The sequence below is a fragment of the Heteronotia binoei genome, chromosome 8 (assembly GCF_032191835.1).
Source record: "Heteronotia binoei isolate CCM8104 ecotype False Entrance Well chromosome 8, APGP_CSIRO_Hbin_v1, whole genome shotgun sequence".
In the NCBI taxonomy this organism is placed as follows: Eukaryota; Metazoa; Chordata; class Lepidosauria; order Squamata; family Gekkonidae; genus Heteronotia; species Heteronotia binoei.
This window is the reverse complement of record NC_083230.1, coordinates 12,149,843-12,171,401: the sequence shown is the minus strand read 5'-3', so window position 1 is coordinate 12,171,401 and position 21,559 is coordinate 12,149,843. Positions and strand designations below refer to the sequence as shown.

General features: G+C 44.4%; 1 protein-coding gene across 1 annotated transcript in view; it reads left to right on the top strand.

Annotated features, from left to right (window-relative positions):
• The window catches only part of CERK (ceramide kinase), an 80,829-nt gene extending 61,665 nt beyond the window's left edge, over nt 1-19,164 (top strand). Inside the window, exons 9-13 of the mRNA XM_060244772.1 lie at nt 698-803; nt 8,849-8,916; nt 12,057-12,268; nt 15,135-15,340; nt 17,386-19,164. Coding sequence (XP_060100755.1) covers nt 698-803; nt 8,849-8,916; nt 12,057-12,268; nt 15,135-15,340; nt 17,386-17,500 — 707 coding nt within the window. The 3' untranslated portion in view covers nt 17,501-19,164. The remainder of the gene's footprint in view (nt 1-697; nt 804-8,848; nt 8,917-12,056; nt 12,269-15,134; nt 15,341-17,385) is intronic.
• Nucleotides 19,165-21,559: the final 2,395 nt, after the last annotated feature.

Sequence of the window (21,559 nt, the reverse complement as noted above, 5' to 3'; positions counted from 1 at the left end):
TGTTGAACTACCCGCCGCAACTGTTGATTGGCGGGTGATTCCGCGCCCTGCGCTGGAGGCTTCTGGGACAGCCCAGTTGCCTCTGCGCGGGGCGCATGTTGTTACTGATACACTACACTGACCTTGATGGACCAAGGGTCTGATTCAGTATAAGGCAACTTCATATGTTCATAGGGGAGGGACAGTGGCTCAGTGGTAGAGCATCTGCTTGGGAAGCAGAAGGTCCCAGGTTCAATCCCTGGCATCTCCAAAAAAGGGTCCAGGCAAAGAGGTGTGAAAAAGCCTCAGCTTGAGACCCTGGAGAGCGGCTGCCAGTCTGAGTAGACAATACTGACCTTGATGGACCAAGGGTCTGATTCAGTATAAGGCAGCTTCATATGTTGTTCATATATGTTCATGTGTTCAAGATCTTTTGTAGCAACGTCAGCTGGGCAATGGATCATAAAGTGGTTTTGGACTGGTGGTTTAGTATGTTTTATATTTGATGTTTTGATGTTTCTTATTTTATTTAGTAGCTTTTATATTGACATTTTACCTGCCTTGGGCCCTGAGATACTCAGGAGGAAGGTAGGCGTATACATATTTGAAACAAATTAAATTGGGGAGAGGGTTTTCCAGTCCGCAAGAAAATTGGCAGAAAAATAATGTATGTGTTGCTTGAGAATAGTTCATCATTCCTAGCTCTTCTCTCTCTAAGGTTTCAAGAATTTCCTTTCCCATCAGTGCTATGAGGGCACGGTATCCTTTCTTCCAGCAACATATACAATAGGATCTCCAAGAGATGGACGAACCTGTAAAACTAAGTAAGCTAAATATATTAATGTTTTATCCTTCTGACTTCAGAAGATGTTGCCTCCAGGTGGACAGTTTACTTGGGTTCTTGATTTCTAGCTTTAAATCCAAGGTTCCTTCTCTAGCCAAATTAAACATTACAGTGGTAGTATACTGTAGATTTGGAAGGACTAGAACTACGTAATGTTTCCACTTCCTTTTTCAGCATTTGACACCATCAGTTTCCCCACAGTACACAAAGTACTGCATTTTTACTGCAAAAGAAATACAGCTATATTTGTCCACACTACTCAAGCAGGAGAGCCATAAATTTCTCAAAGGAGAAAAGCCAAGTATTTTCTCTCTCCGGCAAATCTGACATAGAGTATCTGTGAATTTGAGAGGGCAAATGCAAGGCTTTTTTTGTAGCAGGAACTCCTTTGCATATTGGGCCACACACCCCTGATGTAGCCAATCCTCCAAGAGCTTACAGTCGGCCTGCAATAACAGCCTTGTAAGCTCTTGGAGAATTGCCTACATTAGGGGTGTGTGACCCAATATGCAAAGGAGTTCCTGCTACAAAAAAGCCCTGAGTAAATGAATGGAGGGCATACAGACTGAAGCTCAATCTAGACAAGGCTGAGGTTTGGTTGGGTCAATGAAGAACCTGCTGAAACACTGAGTAATCAGTATGGTGGGACACTTCCCCTAAGGAGCGGGCTTGGGAGTGCCATTAGATTCTAGCCTACATTTCCATAGCAGATAGGAACTTTTAGCAGCTTAAATTTATATGCCAGTTTTGGGCATTCTTCAAAAAGCATGATCTGGCCACAATGGTCCATGTTCTGATCATATCTAGGTTAGATTATTTTAATGTGCCAGGTCTCTACAGCCATTGACGAGATCGCTCCTCGACGTCCTCTTCATCTTCGTTCACGATCCGCTCCGTGGTATACCCCGGAGCTGCGATCAATGAAACGGCGACAGAGACAATTAGAGAGACAATGGCAACGCACTTGCGACGAAGCTACAAGAACATCTTATAGGTCATTTATGCGGACCTATGAGATGGCAGTCCGGGCCACAAAGAAGGCTTACTTTGCGTCCCGGATTGCATCTGCAACCTCACGCCCAGCACAATTGTTTAGTATAATTCGGTCATTAACAACTTTACCGCAAGGTAAAGCAAACGTTAGAGCATTGGAAATTGGCTGTGAGGCTTTTGCGAGTTTTTTCGCAGATAAGGTCTCGTCTCTCCGACGTGACCTTCCCGCCATAATTGATACAGTGAAAGAACTTGAGGCACCGAGTCTTCTGGTCCAATTTTAGATTCCTTCAATTCACTCAGCCTGGAGGAAGTCGATAGGATTCTTTTCGCTGTACGCCCTACGACCTGTGGGTTGGACCCATGCCCGTCCTGGCTTATAAAAGCTAGCCAGGCGTTGTTACATGAGCCACTGCAGGGTATTGTCAACAGGTCCCTGGTAGAAGGGATCTTTCCCACACCTCTTAAAGAGGCTGTGGTCCGTCCCATCTTGCAAGAACCATCTGCAGATCCGGCCGTATTGGCGAACTATCGGCTGGTATCAAACCTTCCCTTTTTGGGTAAGGTTATAGAGCGGGCAGCGGCAACTCAGCTACAGGGATTCCTGGATGTCACTTCCTCACTGGATACATTCCAGTCCGGCTTTCGACCAGGTCACAGAACGGAGACGGTTTTGGTCGCCCTCATAGATGCTCCTCTATGGAGCAGAGGTCCATGTGTGTATATATATATAAAATTTTGCCACTGTGTGACACAGAGTGTTGGACTGGATGGGCCATTGGCCTGATCTAACATGGCTTCTCTTATGTTCTTATGACCACATGCGACATCTGGATCAGGGCGGCTCAGCGGTGCTGTTATTATTAGATCTGTCAGCCCCATTTGATACAGTTGACCATCAGCTACTGACTAGCCGCCTTGCTGATGTGGGGATTCAGTGGTTGGCCTCTTTTCTCCAAGATAGGGGACAAAGGGTGGTGATAGGGGAGGAATCATCCCGAAGGCACCCACTTATATGTGGTGTGCCATAGGGTGCAGTTCTGTCCCCGATGTTATTTAACAGCTATATGCATCCCCTTACCCAGATTGTCAGGAGGTATGGGCTGAGATGTCACCATTATGCAGACGACACCCAGCTCTATCTATTGATGGGTCGTCAATCCGACTGTACCCCAGAAAATCTAGACCTGGCTCTTCAAGCCATAGCATCTTGGCTCAGGCTAAGTTGGTTGAAGCTGAATCCGACGAAGATGGAGGTTCTCTACCTGAGCCGGGGTGGTCCAGTGGGGGAGATCCCTCTGCCGGCTCTTGACAGGGTGTCACTAATACCGGCCCCTAAGGTCAAGAGCTTGGGTGTGCTCCTTGAGTCCTCTCTTACAATGGAGGCCGAAGTAGCAGCCACTTCTAGATCCACCTTTTTTCATCTTCGGCGGCAGTTGGCCCCTTTCCTGGAGCACGACGACTTATCAATGATGATCCATGCTACGGTCACCTCAAGAATAGATCACTGTAATGCTCTCTACATGGGGCTACCCATGGTGCTGACTCAGAAACTACAGCTAATGCAGAATGCTGCGGCACAGCTGTTAATGGGGCTTCCCCAGTGGGAGCACATTTGGCCAGTGCTGAGAGAGCTGCACTGGCTACCTATTGTGTTCTGAGTCCGTTTCAAGGTGTTGGTATTGACCTTTAAAGCCCTCTATGGTCAGGGGGCTGTCTATCTGCGGGACCGCCTTTCTCCACATGTTCCCCAGAGAGCACTGCGTTCAGGGACAAAAAATCTATTGTCCATCCCTGGACCAAAGGAGGCTAGGTTGCGGCTGATGCGAGCTAGGGCCTTCTCGGTGGCAGCACCAGAATTGTGGAATGCTCTCCCGGAGGCCATAAGGGCCCTGCGGGATCTCTCTACTTTCCGCAGGGCCTGTAAGACCGAACTGTTTCCACAGGCCTTTGAGATCTAACCAGGAGAGAGCTGCCACCCTACATCGTTATAGAGTACTATGTGATCACCGCTTATATTATATTGTAGTGATACAGCACCATGAAGTGAAATATTTTTAAAATTTTAAATTGTAATTATCTTTTATTGGTTTTAATCTGTAAAAATGAATGTTGTTAGCCGCCCTGAGTCCACTTGCGGAGAGGACGGGATAGAAATTTAAAGTAATAATAATAATAATAACAACAACATGGGGCTGCCTTTAAGTACTTTCCAGAAACTTCAGCTGGTCTAAAATGTGGCAGCCAGGTTGGGTGAGATATAAAGATCAGATCACCCTACCGTTGAAAGATGTGCACTGATTGCCCAGGAGTTATTTATCTATCTAAAGCATTTATTAGCTGCTTTCTCCCTTGTGGCTTACAATATAAATAAAACATTATAAAAAGACACGCTAAAAACAACAATTATAAAACCCATAAAAGTCACAGTTAAAAAACTTAATTGAAAACTGCCATAGCAGTAGTCCAGTCTGGATGCAAAGAAATGGAAGAGGAGGAGATTGGATTTTATACCCCACCCTTCACTTGGAGTCTAAGAGTGGCTTACAATCTCCCTTACTCTTCCCACAACAGACACTCCTGTGAGGCAGGTGCAGCTGAGAGAGCTCTTTCTAGAACTGTGACTTTCCAAGGTCGCGCCGCTTGGATGCATGTGGAGGAGTGAGGAATCAAACCTGGTCCTCCCCAGGGCTTTTTTTAAATAGCAGAGTCTCATTTGCATATTAGGCCACACCCCCTTGATGTAGCCAATCCTCCAAGAGCTTACAGGGTTCTTAGTACAGGCCCTGCTGTAAACTCCAGGAGGATTGGCTACATCAAGGGGGTGTGGACTAATATGCAAAGGAGCGCTTGTTACAAAAGAAGCCCTGGGCCTCCCAAATTAGAGTTCATGCTCCTAATCACTACACCAAACTGGCTCTCCTAACAACTAAGACATTGATCACTGAGTCTAGATCTGATTGACCCAGGAACGGATGTAGTTGATGCCAGAGCTGGGTAAACACACTCCAAGGCATCACTGCCACTTGGTATTCCAAGGTGTGTGTCAAGCAGCACTCCCAAGCTGCCCCTGACTTTTCAACAGAAGTATTACTCCCTCCAAGCCAGGGGAGATCTGAATGCCTTTCTATTAAAGCTGGAGCACTTCTGTCTTGCCAGTATTATGTTTCAGCTTGTTCACCCTCATGCAGCCCGTCACTGACTCCAAGAACCATTTCAGGACGCCAATAACATTCTCAGAATTAGGTGGGAAAAGGAAGATTGAGCTGAGTGTAATCTCATATTAGTGACATTGCAGCTCATCCCTACTTACCTCTCCCAGTGACTTCATTAAATAGCATGGTGGATGAGATGGAACCCTGTGGCACCCCTCAGGCCATTGGGCAGAGTAAGAAACCCCCAGCACTATCTCATGACCCCCCCATAGGATTTTAACCACCATAATGTGGTCCCCCTTAGCCTCAGTGCTGAAAGGCAGCTCAGTCGATAAGCTCAAAGGCTGCTGAGAAATCTAGCAGAACTGGCAAGGTCATATTTCCCCATCTAGTTCTCAACAGAGGTCTTCAGCCAAGGCAACCAAAGCAGTCCCTGTTCCAGATCCTGACCTAAAGCCATATTGAAATGGGTCCAGAAAACCAATCTTTTCCAAGAACCCATGGAGCTGAGAGACAACAACCCACTCAAGCACCTTGCCCAAGAATGAAAGATTGGAGACTGGTCAGAGATTTTCTAACATAGTAAGGATCAGGGAGAGGTTTTTTTTTTTTTCAAACCAGGTCTAATCACCACCTCCTTGAGCACGCTCTGCACAACTCTCATTCTCATTTACCATTGCCCTTTCCTTCCAGTCCCCCTCTGTTAACTTTTATCAGCCAGGAAGGGCAAGGGTCAAGAGGACAGGTGGTAAGTCTTACCTGTCCAAGGATTTTGTCCATATCCTTGGAATCCACAAGCTGAAAAGCATCTATCTAAATTGGGCAAGCGGATCATCTGGAAATGCATCCACACCAGCATCTCACCCAGAGTGGATCTGAGCGACTTTGTTTGCAAAGTTAGTGGCAAATTGATCGCAGCGGTCTGTTGTGTGGTCAGATTCCAAACCCTTGGAGCTGTGATGTAAAAGTCCATGAACCACATGAAACAGCTCTGCTGGATGGTTGCATGCAGACACAATGATGACAGAAAAATATTGCTTTTTCACCATCATCACCTTCCACAGAAGAGAGTCTAATATGGGCTCTATACCATCTTGCTTTGTGTTTCAGTCTTGCTCTGAGTTTTCCAACAGCTGCTCTGTAGCTGTCATCCCTTATGTTTCATCACCCTCAGCTCCCCAGTACACTAGGAAGACTGTTTGGCTCTGCCAGAAGGAAAGGGCGCTTAGGGGCAGTTGTGTCCAGGGCATCTCCCTATTCCAGATAGTCATCAGAGCCTCGATAGAATCATCAGCAACCAAGGTCAGAACAAGAATGCGTCGGGATCAGTCAGAAACCTGGGGTGGACCATCTTCATGGGTCTCGCACCCCTGCAGAGGAAAGAGGAAGCAGTAAGTCTGAAGTCTTATCATATAATGATCTGTCAGTGACAAGGGATTCAGCTTTAACTCCCCCACCTCCAGATCACCCTCCCCAGCAGTGTAACAGATCAAATCCAGTGTGTGTCCTGCTAAATGGGTGGGGCCGGTAATCACTTGGAAAAGGCCCAAGTTTGTCTTAAAGGCCATGAATTCCTGAGCCTCGCCTGACAATCTGGCCTTGGCATGGATGTTAAAGTCAACCAGTATCACTAGTCTTGGGTCCCCACTAGCACACCCAAGATAAGATCAGCTAGCTCAGTAAGAAACGGCTGGGCTGCAGGGTGAACAGTACACCAGCAGAATCCCTGTTCTGTCCTGGTCACCCACCTTCAGGAGCACACTCAAAACTGGCAGACCGCTGGATGAAGCACCTTGATACCACCGTACACCACTGCAACCCACCCCCATCTCCCTGGCCTGGCCTGCTCTTGTACAGAGAAACCTGAAGGGCAGAGCTCGATCAGATTTATACCTCAGCCTCCTCCAGCCATGAGAACATAAGAGAAGCCATGTTGGATCAGGCCAACGGCCCATCCAGTCCAACACTGTGTCACACAGTGGCAAAAAAATTTATATATGTTTCTGTAATGCTTGCTAGGTCAGCCTGCTCATCCAAGACTGAATCCTCAATGGCAGTAGTTTTTCCATTTCCTGACCTGGCATTCGGCAGCAGGATCTTAAGACCAAGGGCCCAGCCTCAGCGTAACCAGGTCTCTGTGGCTGGGAGGCAGACTTGAAGGAGGAATGGCCAACCAATGGCCAGGCCTTCTTCTCCCTGAATGCCCTGTCTGTATCCCACGACCGCGTCTGCCAGCATCAAGGGAACTGACTAACCAAATGAGAAGCGCAGGGAAATTACAAACAAAAAGGCAGAAAAACCTCTGTGCAATAAAGGTCTCAATTACACATATTACAAATGTATGAATATATTAAAATTTCCTTAAACTCACAAATGCATCAGTCATTGAACCATTCACAGAATGGAAACCACATTTAGGAATGGGTAACCTGAAACACACAATTACTATTTAAAGGGAATCAGTCTCACTCTTAGCGAGTATCCTCCATTCCAACTTGCTTGTGGAAAACCGTGTTGTATAAGAGATTGCTTTATCAGGACAAAATAAGTCCAGAGAGTCTTGAGGATGTATACAGTTGAGTTTGAAGAAGTCCAGACTCAGCTAACGAGAAGTACCAGTCTCAGCCCTTGTTTCACTGATGCTTTTTCAAAGCTACAAATCTTTAAAAATTATTCAATATTTTCAAAATACACATATTAAAAGTAGGAGAAACAGCATTGGAAAACAATACTTTGACAAACACTACAACATTCTCCAACAATTTCACAATACTGCAACCTTTGACATGGTGATTCTATTGAATTCTGTTGAATTGAAATGACTTATTCACACCCTCTAACATATAGCCATCCTATATGCACAAAGTTAGCTGCTTATACGTTCCATTAAAGACACAGTTATACATAGCCATATATTAACCATATCACATTTTATAAAAAACCAAGGCAGGTCTCATTCTGTATTTAATCTGTTAGGTGTTAATGTATTCAGATGAAAAAATCCATCTTCTTTCTTGATGTAACAGAAATTTTGCACTGTCTTGGATATTATAGGGGTGGGGAACAAATGTAGATGATACAAAAAACCTAAGTGAATCAGGATCATCTCTACAAAATGTTCTGTAAAGTGGACCTCTTTCGCCTGATCTTTCACCAGTTTGTATATATAAACTGGTATACAATCAACGATAAAATGTAGGAGTATATCAGAAACAAAATAAAAATGCATTCAAATTTATAAATTCCTGGCTGTCAAGCATTAGATCTCAAAGTAACCAGTCCTTGAATTATGAAACAAAGTTTGGTTTATTGATAATCCATGTGGCTCAGAGGAGCTAGGTATTGGAACTGATACAGAGTAACAGTAAACTGCATACTTAAAGATGGCACATCAAAGGTTCCATAAACAATCCTACATTCTCTAAACAAATCTCTATTCACGTGTGAACTTTCTCACTGTAACTTCCTTATCTCCCTGCGATCAGCGCTTCCTGGGCTCCAGCCTTGCTGGCATGGGAATTAGTCCCAGGAGGTTTTATCTTCAAAGAGTGCATTCCTGCATTTGTTAGTAAAAGCGAAAGGAGCCGGGGGGCGGGGGGGGGGGTTGCTACTTTGATGTGCTCAAGCTAAATTTATGGTTAGTAACATTTCTATATTCTGGCAACTATAATCAATAAAGAATAGACAATGCTTGACACTGGCAAACTGATGACTTCAGCTAAGTCCGCAGCCAAATGGACCAAGTTCAAAGAGCTCTAAAATGTGACGGCTTGGCTGCAGCCACCCCCTCCCCCAAAGTCTACCATAGGAAACTTCAAAGCACATATAGTTCAGTTTCTTCCCTGTAGGCAAAACTAAATGGACTTTTGTCTTCCAGGTGCTGCATTTGCAAACAAAGCAAGCGACAGCTGGAACAGCTGCAGAGATTTGAAAAAGAGCCACATGGTAATTGTATTATTGCATGGAAGTCAGCCCTGGATGGTTAGGCAATTGGGCCTTCGCCTCTAGTGCATTTGATGCATGAATTAATATAAAACTGAACTCTAAATGCAGATGGGTAAAGGCAGAGCTCAAGAAGTCCAAAGCTCCTTAAAAGTTACATTTTTGGTGGTCAGTATTAATGTTCATTCTGTGTAGAATGATGGTTGTATGTGACAGACAGGGCACACTAAAATACATCTATCTTAGTTCCATTTTACATATCTACGATATACTGCAGTGTGTTCAACATACAATACCACTGTTAAAAGTATACTGACAAGGAGTAAATGCAACCCCAAATTTCCTGTCTCTATTACTCTAACGATCCCCAGTGTGGAGCCTATGAGTGAGTGTAGTCTCCAGTTACATCTAAAGGGTCTCTCTCTACAGCCTAACTAACTGGCAGGCCACTGAGCTTATTCTAGGCAGGTTCTTCACCACCATATACTTTTGAGTTGGATGCAGATACAGACTTTGTTCTGTCTCTGGTCACGGAAACGTCTCCCTGTAGTCATTCAGGGACCGAACTCTCCCAAACCGTATCTCTTCACCGAAGCAGAGAGACAGAGTCCTGTCCCCAGTGTCAGCGATTTACCCCACCCCTATTGCCACAATTTCCTAACACTGCCTGCCATCCTTTCTCAATTTTTTTTTTTTTTAAAGCTCGCAGATTCAATAGGGTTGAGGACCCACAATCTCATACGGACGCTGGAGTGCCCTTTATCGAGCTACTGTTCCCAAGCTCACCTCACCAATGGAATCCAAAATAAACATTGGAGCATTGCAGGCGTAGCTGAAGTTTTGTGTGTACTGTCATCCTCAGGGCTTTTTTTTGTAGAAAAAGCCCCCAGGAGCTCATTTGCATATTAGGCCACACCCTCTGATGCCATGTCAGCCAGAACGGCATTGGGGGAGGGACGGTGGCTCAGTGGTAGAGCATCTGCTTGGGAAGCGGAAGGTCCCAGGTTCAATCCCTGGCATCTCCAAAAAAGGGTCGAGGCAAATAGGTGTGAAAAACCTCAGCTTGAGACCCTGGAGAGCCGCTGCCAGTCTGAGAAGACAATACTGACTTTGATGGATCAAGGGTCTGATTCAGTATAAGGCAGCTTCATATGTTCATATGTTCACCCCTGATATAGCCAATTCCTCAAGAGCTTACAAGGTTCTTTTTAGGGGAGGGACGGTGGCTAAGTGGTAGAGCATCTGCTTGGGAAGCAGAAGGTCCCAGGTTCAGTCCCCGGCATCTCCAAAAAAGGGGTCCAGGCAAATAGGTGTGAAAAACCTCAGCTTGAGACCCTGGAGAGCCGCTGCCAGTCTGAGTAGACAATACTGACTTTGATGGACCAAGGGTCTGATTCAGTATAAGGCAGCTTCATATGTTCATATTCCTGCTCAACAAAGCCCTGGTCATCCTTAAAGACATGCTAAAACATTTGACTTATTTTACATAATACAATCCTGACTGAGAAAAAAAAAACCCAAAACAGATATGTACACCAGCAGCTCCGAATCTAGCTGAAAACAGCACTTTCACCAATGGATTGCGTGTTAACGAACCAGCAGTGCGGCAGGACTGCGGCTTCCATTTGCGCAGGAACGAAGAGGGCTTGCAGCCTCCTAATCCACTTTACTGGCTGTACTCGATAAGCATGATTCTTTTAAATTTTATTTTTGCCTATAGCCAATTCTAAGATGCTATTCAGTGCTATTTAGTGTTCTAAAAGGCATCTTTTTTTATGTGACTGGTTCAGTAATTTCATCAGGATAAAGTACTTCTATATAGTCCTTTTCCTAGACAGAGGAGAATATATGCTAGTTGATATACTGTTGTTTGCTCTTAATACATCCAAGTGACGAAGGCAGTTCTTTTTTTGTCACTGTACCCACCCATGGCCTATGGACACTTTTGGAATTTGAGAAAATGTAATGGGCACCACCACCACCACAAAATGGCCGCCAGGATAACATGGGCAATCACTAAATGTCTACCACTGAAGGTGCATTGAGGAGGAAACTAGTTTTCTATTTCCAAAGAAAGTGGAGGGTTTGGTACCTCTTCTCCATTTGTGGAATGTATTTATTCTGGTTTGCTGCCTGGGCAGCCAGAGGAAGAGACAGCCAATCCCAGAAAATCAGTCGCTGTGATGTGCCTGCCTGGGATGAATTCAGTGCCTTGGCATGGTGTAACCTGAAGTTTTCAGTTTATTTTCTATTCCGTTCAGCACCTTTAAGATTTAAAAAAAAAAAAAGATTTAAGGAGCAAACTGATGTCAGGAAACACATTGATGGATGCCATGTTGGCGTCACAGAGGGAAGACAGCATGGTGTCGCCCAGTCTCACCAGATCTCAGAAGCTAAGCAGGCCAGTACTTAGGAGAGAGACCACCAAGGATGTCTTTGCAAAGGAAGTTAACGACAAACTATGTCAGCATCTCACTTGCCTTGAAAGCCCTTGCTGGGGTCTCCATAAATCAGCTGTGACTTAGCAGCACTTTACAAACACACATGATAGGGATTGGATGTGAGGATTTTCCTAGATAGAGGAGAATATACGCTAGTTGATGTACTGTTTTTTGCTCTTAATGCATCCAAGTGACAAAGACAGTTCTTTTTTGGTCATTGTACACACACACACATGACCTATGGACATCTGTCACCCCATTGATAGCCAGGGTTTGACTGATCTGGATGGCTTGACGGGTGTCTCCTACTTCCCTCACCACTCCATGTGTGTCCCTCCCAAAAGCTGCGCACGTGGTGGAAGAGGATGACCATCCCAGATAGAAGGAGTGTGCCATTCTTTGGTGAAGGGTATATGATAGATGAGCTCCTCTGCCAGAACCACCAAACAAGCTCAAGGTCCATTATGGGGATCACTGCTATTTAGCAGTAGACACTGGCAGTGCAGACAAAAGTCTTCTTTTAAAAACTATAAAGTCTTTTCACCTTCAATGTCTTGCCACTAATAATCCCTGCGTCGTAATGTACATCATTATCTATTGCACAAATGGTGGCGTCGACTGTACTTTCAAATCTGTTCAAAAGCCCAAAGTGCAGCAGATGTTTCTTTTCACCCTTATGAGCATACCTGTTTCTTCCTTAAGGGCATGACAGAAGAGATCAATGGAAGGTTATTAGAGGAAAGTTCTTAGCCATCAATGCAGCCAATATGAGTTGTGCCTGCCCGCGGAGTCCAAAAGGCCTTTCACCATCTGCTCATTTGGGAGACGGCTGTGCAGACCTCGTTCTTGTTCACAAATGCTCCCGATTCAATTTTCTGAGGTACCTCATAAGGCATACTAATGAGGATGATCAGGTATGTATTCTGTCTGCAGGACTGCAGTATTTTCAGAAGCTAAGGCTATCTTTGTTCTTTTTAAAAAAAAAAAAACCAAGATTTTTTGTAACTTATAAGAAATTGTGTTAAAGCACTAGTTTCTGGAAGCATCCAAGTTACAGTTCCTACATCCTTCCTAACAAATGCAAATAGCAGGTCCTGTCCCTCCCCCCCCCCAAAAAAAAAAAGTTATACAGATGTATAGCTCTGGGTTGTGGGGGGAGCAGGTTGCTAAAATTATTCTGTATAGAGCCAGGTACCTTCATGGTGTTATACACATTATGGTAATACTAGGAGTAAGGTCTGTTGTGAAGAAATGGCATTGTATCTGTCTGAGGTTCTCCTCAAACCCTACCCTCTCCAGGCCCCACCCCTTAAATCTCCAGGAATTTCCTAACCTGGACTTGGCAACTCTCTCCTGTTTGTCTGCCCCTCTGACTTCATGTTTCCATTGTCTTTACCCTCCCTGAAGCCTCTATATAGGAAAAGGACAATCTTTCTTCACAGTGTGGGGGAGACCAAAGCAACTTATATCATTCTCCTCTCCCCTCTTTGATCTGAACAACAACCCTGTGAGGCAGGTTAGGCTGGAAGTCTGACTGGTCCAAAGTCACCCAGTCAGCTTTCACATCAAGAACCTGTGTCTGGGCAGACTCCATTCTGAAGCCCTAACTCCTGCGCCCTCCTCAAACTCCACCACAGAATCTCTAGGAATTTCCCACCAACCTGGAAAGGTATCACTAAAGGCCTCTGGGTAAGTGCCCCCCACCCTTGCTGTCTTCCAACTCACCCACTCAAGTGAAGGCATTGAATCCCCCCTCCACCTCAAGGGTAGCTTATCTCTGCCATCTGGATAGCAGTTGTAATTCTGAGTGATCTCCAACCCTCACCTGGAGATTGGCAACAGTGCTTCCCCAGAAGGAAATTTTTGGTTTGGAATCCATGACACTGTACCTGTCTGAGGTTCCATCCCTTCTCAAACCCCACCCTCTCCAGGCCTCAACCCTTAAATCTCCAGGAATTTCCTAACCTGGAGTTGGCAACTCTATCTCCTTCCCTTTACCTGCCCCTCTGACTTCAAGTTTCCATCGCCTTCCCCCTCCCTGCAGCCTCTACATATGAAAATGACAGTCTTTCTTCACAGTGTGGTGGGGGGGGGGGACCAAATCATACATCATTCTCCTCTCCCTGTGTGATCTGAACAATTTTGTGAGGCAGCTCAGGCTGGAAGTTTGTGACTGGTCCTAAATCACCCAGTCAGCTTCCATAGCAAGAACTGGATAGCAGTTGTTGCAATTCTGAGTGATCTTCTGCCCTCACCTGGAGGTTGGGAACAGTGGTTCCCCAGGAGGAAAGGTCTCTCCCTCAGAAATTTCCCACCAACCTGGAAAGGTACCACTGAAGGCCTCTTGGTGAGTACCCTCCCCAGCCTTGCTGTCTTCCATCCACCCAAGTGAAAGCATTAATTCCCCTCCATACCTCAAGGGGAGCTGATCTCTCTGGAAGTTCCTAACCTGGAGTTTGGCAACCCTGCAGCCTCTAAGGAAAAGGACAGTCTTTCTTCACAGATGGAGGGTTGAGAACCAAAGCAGCTGGCATCATTCTCATTTCTCCCCCCCCCCCCTTTGATCTGAACAACAACCTTGTGAGGCTTCCCTATCTCCTTCTCAGGCAACCATCTTGGGGCAAGGAGGGAGAGAGGAAGTGAAAGACAGTAAAGCCATGGCCTCAGAGGTGGCGCCAGGCTCCCTAGCTATTGCAGTAGCCTTCGGAGGCTATGTGTGTTGGGAGGCCATTTTGTGGGCTGTTGATAGGGCCTTTCATGAGATCACAGGAACTTTGCAGCCCTTTCTGAGGCCAGTTAACAGAGAAGAGCTAAGAGATGTGGCTGTCTCTGAGGCAAGACTGCTTCTGGCAGTTTGTTCAACATTCCTGGGCCTGCAGGAGGCGGGGGCAAGGGAGCCAATGGGAGGTCAGAGATGGGTGATCCACCTGTGATGGGCCTATAGTGCGTTCCCACAGTAACTGCCAGAACTGAGGTTGGTTGTGTTTTACTGACAGAATCAGCTTTTTTGCTGGCTGGCAACAGCCACTTGGATGGGAGAGAGGAGCAGACTCAACAAAACGGCATGTACTCTTGATTGATAGTTTGATGGGCCAAAGGCTTGTGTCATACAGTCCCACTGAGCACCAACGAATCAGGATGGTCAGAATTGTCACCACGCCTGGAGAATTATTTATAACAGATGCAAGCCAGAAACCTGTGGAAGGGGAACAATTTGAAAACCACACACTTCCAAAACTCCCCCACCAGAATTCTTTACATCTTCTAGGGTTTAAGCAAACTGATTTCCTTTACCCCCCTCCCCCTTTAACTGACCCCCAGGTGCTCATAACGTTCCATGCTTAGTTCTCCTCAGGATGGTTGGTGTCCCCCTCATTTTGTTTACTTGACCTGGGGAGGTCCTCTCTGAATATGCAAATTGTAGGCTGCTTTTGTGATCGTTGCAACTGCTTTTGTGATCGTTGCAACTGGTGAGCCAGTTTGGTGTAGTGGTGAAGTGTGCGGACTCTTATCTGGGAGAACCGGGTTTGATTCCCCACTCCTCCACTTGCACCTGCTAGCATGGCCTTGGGTCAGCCATAGCTCTGGCAGAGGTTGTCCTTGAAAGGGCAGCTGCTGTGAGAGCCCTCTCCAGCCCCACCCACCTCACAGGGTGTCTGTTGTGGGGGAGGAAGGGAAAGTAGATTGTGAGCCGCTCTGAGACTCTTCGGAGTGGAGGGCGGGATATAAATCCAATATCTTCTTCATCTTTTTAAGTCACCTCATATTATGTCTCTATAGTTTAACTTCACCTTCGTAGAGGTTTATCGAATCAGGAAGTTTAATTTTACATCACAGCATTTGGAGGACAGCAATGACATCAAAGACATGCAAAAGAAGCACTTTGGGCAGTTCTGCAGAGACCATCCCACTTGCTGTTGCATCCTTTCCAGCAGCACCTGGAACTGTGATGGGGAGACTCTGGAAAGTTCAGCAATCGAAGTCGAGTGAGCACCTTCCTTTCTCAAATGGATCAATGTATAGAAAAAATGCCAAGGGGGAGATGCCTCATCACTAGTTCTCTTGTTGACAGGGACATCCAACTTTTTATGGGATTACCAGAAAACAGAACACTGGAATTTGGTTCACACATATAGACAAAAATAAAAGATGTGAAATAGTTTTAATGTGCAAGCTTTCGGATTTTCCAAAGCTCTTTAACAAAATTAATTAAAAGAAAGGGAGGGGAGAGAGAAAAAAGGTGTCTGAGACCGTGATTGTGAGACTTTTTGTCCACATCCAGAACAATGGGAGGGGTTGGTAACAAGCTCTACATTTTAAGAAGTCAAGATAACAGCAACCTCCCAATGAAAATATGAAAAAGTAGTGGTTAACCAAATGCACCCTTAACACAGGAGTCCCTATGCCTGTTGAGTTAGTGGAAAATTTTGGAATGTTGAGGGAGAGGAGCGGCCATTGCCACAATATGCCTGTCATAGGGATCAATCTCAAAATGGCTGGCATGGGGTGCTGGGGCCTGTCACAAAATCTTAGGAGACTGCAAGATGGAGGCAGTTATTTCTGAACAGGAATGCTTCCTGTTTTCTTCTTAGAGCCAGTTTGGTGTAGTGGTTAAGTGTGCGGACTCTTATCTGGGAGAACCAGGTTTGATTCCCCACTCCTCTACTTGCACCTGCTGGAATGGCCTTGGGTCAGCCATAGCTCTGGCAGAGGCTGTCCTTGAAAGGGCAGCTGCTGTGAGAGCCCTCTCCAGCCCCACCCACCTCACAGGGTGTCTGTTGTGGGGGAGGAAGTTAAAGGAGATTGTGAACCACTCTGAGACTCTTCGGAGTGGAGGGCGGGATATAAATCCAATATCTTCATCTACCTCACAGGTTGTCTGTTGTGGGGGAGGAAGGTAAAGGAGATTGTGAGCCGCTCTGAGACTCTTCGGAGTGGAGGGCGGGATATAAATCCAATATCATCATCATCTTCTTCTTCTTCTTCTTCTGAAGCATTTCCGACTTCAAGAATATGCATGAAAGCCACACTGGTTCTTTGCTTGAGGAAGAAGTCAGTGGGTGCTAGGAAACACACCAGTGGGCACCATGGTACCCATGGGCAGCACATTGAAGATCACTGAGTGGAACACACGGGTTTCTTAAAAGGCTTTGAAAACAAGAATAACAAGGTAGTTATTGTATAGTGGGTCCAATGGATCGATGAGTCAAGGGGGAGTGAATCACCAGCTCGTTATTGATTTCAGCATAGTAAGGTCAAAGTACACAAGTCTGAAAACCGACCCCACAGGCCCAACTATCTATACAGACAGGGTTCCCGCACAAGCACTCTATTGGCCATTCAAACCTGCAGGGGGCCCCTGATTGGAGCAGGGCAGCAGGGATTAGAATCCTGCTGCCCATTGTTCCCAAGTCCCCAAGCTCAGGTTGTCCGGCTCCAATGAGTCAGACAGGAACACCATTGCATAGCATGCAATTACTCACACAACAGTAGTCTTTCTATTAACAATGTAACATTTTATTTATTTATTTTATTTATGATTTGTATCCCGCCCTTCCCACAAGTGGCTCAGTTAATAGAGTAGATTAAAAGTCAAGATCGAGTAATATTATCTAGGTTTTTGTTACAGGCAGCCAATTTCCCATCAGCTTACTCCTTTCCCAGGTCATTTTCCACCAGGTGAAGAACCTTGATGCTGAAAAAGGCACTTCCATAATAGGTACAGCATCTTGGATCAAACAGAACCATCAAGCCACCTCATATCTCAGAGGCAATACTTATCAGTAGCATCAATTTACTCATTCAGCTATGAGTTACTGAATGCTTTATCATTTTAGAAAATAAAAGCATCGGTTGAGGAACATATACATGCCTGAACTGAACCTGACATTTCCAATTTTATGGCATTTCCTGGGTTTTTTTTGGCAGTATTCACCCAAAATGTGTGACTCCTACTGTTGAGGAGTAGCAGTTGATCATTATTAATGTGATTATAATCTTGTCAAGACTCTTCATTGTCTTTCTGTTGCAGGGTTCACTGTCAGTTAATCAACCTCTTTGCAAGAGGAATAGAGGCCCCATCAAAATACGAAGAATCACCTTCCATGTTAGGAGCTCCATCAAACCCGGGACATCTGAACTCTTAACTCTCTACAAAAGCCAAGCAAAAGAAAAGAATAAGCACTTCGGGCAGGAAAATAAATATTTCAAAACTGGATACTTTTTTTGGGTTGAATTTTAATTTTGGTAAATACTCATTTTCAATGGGTATTTTTGAAATATTTATTTTTGTGAATTAGGCTATAATTTTAGAATAATTTAACATGATCAATATGGTAGGAACTGGAGAACCCTTTCAGAACAACTGCATTTTTGTGCATTTTTAAAGATCTAATTCCACGGCTGTATTGCAATAACAGTGGTGCAAAACAAATGGCATGAAGTTCCGTAAGAACTTGGCCACTGAATTTGTGTGGGATGCATATTTACCCTGGATGTCACTGTGCAAATTGTTTTCATTTTCTTCATTTTCTTAGGATCTGGTCACAGTCCGATTTTTATAAAGGCTCTATTATATTGGCTGTCATTACACTACTCAAAAGTAGCAAGTTCTTATGTTATTAATGGCTCCAGTGTCTCCTTAAATTACAGCAAAATCATTCAGTGTGACAGTATTTTGCAACTTATCAATGCAATTTAGATACACACATTCCTGGCTTTAAATAATAACCTACAGTTTATATGCATACATATATATTTTTAGTAAATTCAAGAGGCACGACTTCGTATGAAAGCCACACTATTGCTCGAGAAACTCCTTTGCTCTTTGTAATCCTTAAGAAACTATAAAATTTACCTGAATCTGCTTGTATGGCTACAGCAAGCACAAATATATGCGAAAGCCATTCAAGATGGCTGTTACGCAGTATCTAGGAATGGAAAAGTGAAGACATTCCAGGACACCAGCAGATCTTTGAGATATTATTTTCAGTTCATTTGAAATGTTTCTCATAGCCAGTTTATACAATCAGCAGGATTAGTTACACTTTTCCTGGCCTGCTCCATTTTACGTTGTATGCTGCTCCCCACAAAACGCTTTATAAGTTAGGCTTCTCCTTGATATACGAGGTTTCCATAAGTATGGAGTGATTTTCAAGTGGGATCATTCAGTCGCCCAACCTGCAGCCTGGATTGGGACAGTCCTAAGAATGTTGATAATATTAGCCAACCCCAAGACAACGCAGCATCATTCTAGGAGATTCCTCCGCACCGGAAAGAATCTCTTCATAACAAATTAAGCGTAGCATGCCGAGACCGTCAGCAATGTGGCTGGCAGACATTGTTTTTTTGTATTTAGTAACTACTGAAATCAAGTCAAAAGTGGGTATTTATTTTGATGTGTGGCCATTTTGGAACGAAACTGATGTTGGAGAAATCACAAGTTTGCTTTGCATGTTAATTTCTGATACAGTAAAAGAGAAAAAGGCTTGCAATGATATCAGAAGTGTGTGTGTGTGTGTGTGTGTGTGTGTGTGTGTGTGTGTGTAATTTGTATTGAAGAAGGAAGGGAGGGAAGAGGGAGGGATTTTATAACAATTTGGACCAAGCTCTACTGTGTCATTCTGGTTTTTGACTTGCTTAGAAGAGAAAGCAACTTTGTACCATTTGTCACTTTCCCCATTTTATGCTTTTCTTAAGAATATTCTGTTTTCCAAACAGTTAAAGTGGCAATACTGTGTTCATTTACTAGGAACAATATGCTGTTGCTCTCAACAAGATGTAAGATTTGGGAATAAATGCCTAAGTGCTCCCTGCTGTCATCCTGAGTTTGTTTGGACTTCATTAAATGGATATTATTTCCAGGTTGTACATGCTGAAAACCTTGAGAATGGTTCTCCCAGTGAAGTTTGGGAACACCATTTTACTAATCTATATAGTTCAATATGCCCACTATGGCCCCCTTAAATTATATTCCATCGTGGCCACTTGTTGCAGCAAGCGATGTATTACAACTGAAAAACAGGAAAGCTCCAGGAAGCGACTTCATAGTAGCAGAACTACTTAAATTGCATGTAGATTGTTGGGCCCCAATATTGGCCAACCTCTTTACATATATAGATTTAACAGTGCAGATACCAAAAGATTGAGGTTTGGCCATTATTGTGCCCATATTTTAAAAAGGGAACAAGTATGCTCTGAATAATTATAGACCGATAAGCCTTCTAAATACCATTTGTAAATTATACACCAACTATCTATGTGTGAAGCTACGTAAATGGTTAGAACAGGAAAATTTGTTGGAAATGGAGCAGGCAGGATTTCTTCGGCACTGTTCCACTTCAGAGTACTGCTTGCTTCTAGATTATCTTACCCATAAATATACAAAGATATCTAAGGGCAATCTATATAATAATAATAATAAACTTTATTTTTATATCCCGCCCTCCCCCTCCAAGGCGGGCTCAGGGCGGCTAACAGACATGGGGATCCCATGATTCATCTAAAACAATATAAGCAATTTTAAATATATCAATTACATAGTGATTATTTAAAATAGATAAAATACATAGAATAGGTGCTAAAATACTGTAATCATAATATCCACGAGATGGCTAGATGTCCACACGTCGGATTAATCAGGTTCTATCTCGAAAGCCAGCTGGAAAAGAAATGTTTTGCAAGCCCTGCGGAATTGGTTCAGATCCCGCAGGGCTCGCACCATCTCTGGAAGGTCGTTCCACCAACGAGGGGCTATCACTGAGAAGGCCTGCTCCCTAGTAGCCTTCAACCTAGCTTCTCTTATGCACCATTTGTGGACCTTAAAGTCGCATTTGACAACATCTAAGGGGAAAACTGGGCTAAACTGGAAGATACATCAATAGACAAAAGACTGTTGATGTCAAGCCCTGAGATTCCCAATAATAAAGTCCTTGTGTTTCTTTCAAATAAACTTGTTTATTCAGGAATTCAAAGGTGCTCCACGAACAGTGTTAGTGGAAATACTGAGATACAAAAAGTTACATGCTTACTATATAGGGTATCATAAAATGTTACTAAAGGCACTTCATTTGAATCCTAGGTTCAGAGGTTAAGGCAACAAACTTTCTACTACAAAAGCATTCTCACACTATACTGTGAAGAGATAAGCAAGTTTGTGAATTGGGGAGTATACTCTCACATTCTTTGAGACACAACAGACCCTCTCAGTATCCTAAACATCCTGTAGCCAGATGGTGATGCCTACGTGCCCTCTAGGTCGTAAATAATGGAGAGTGGCTAGGGCCTTGAGTTATCAGTCAGTTGTCAGTCAGTAGATGAATATGGGTATAGTAACAGGGCTTGACATACTGACCCCCTCAGGCTGGCCCCCGGGGTTTGTGTGGATATTGTTTGTAAAACTGCTTGACCAGAAACGGAGTTTTTACGTCCGTTTCAACCACCCACTTGTCATGTGAAGGGGAGAAATGTTTCCATCTGATTAAGTAATGTAAAATGCCTCTCTTTATTTTGCATCTAAAATTTCCCCCACTTCATGATGATTCAAGTTCCCAATTGGGATCAGGTCCGGTGCCGGGGGTCGAGGGTGCCAGCGCGTTGCACCAGGGTCTTTCCGAAGTAAACTGGAATGAAAAATAGGGTGAATTTTACTAAACGTCTTGGGTAAATCCAGTTCCACAGTCGCTTTATTCATAATCCGTTTTATACGAAGAGGTCCCAAATATTTGTACGCCAATTTCTTAGATGGTTGCGGCGGCGGTAAGTTCTTTGTAGATAAGAATACAGTGTCACCCACTTTAAAGTCCCAAAGGGCTTGCCTCTGCACCTTGCCTTCCTTTACTCCAGGGCTGTCATCATTTCTAAGCGAGAATCATGGTACAAATAGCCTTATTCAAAACACGTGGAACCAGAATGTGATACTAGAATGCCCCTCTCTCACAAACACAGCTTCTGACCTCTTTGTTTGGAAGAGGAACGTATTGTGGCGGCCTGCTGTGTGTGCTAACAGTTCACAACAAAGGCTGGAAATGAAAAAATGAAATGAAATGAAACAACAGAGCCTTCCGTTTAAAGGCCGCCTTATGGGAGAAAGCCCTATCATCCTCTGAAAAGCCCTCTGAGATGGCTTCACTGAGTGTTTGGCCCTCAAAACAACCTTCAGTAGCATTGGTTCCATCAGCCTACTGTTCTTCTGAGCCTACCCGCTG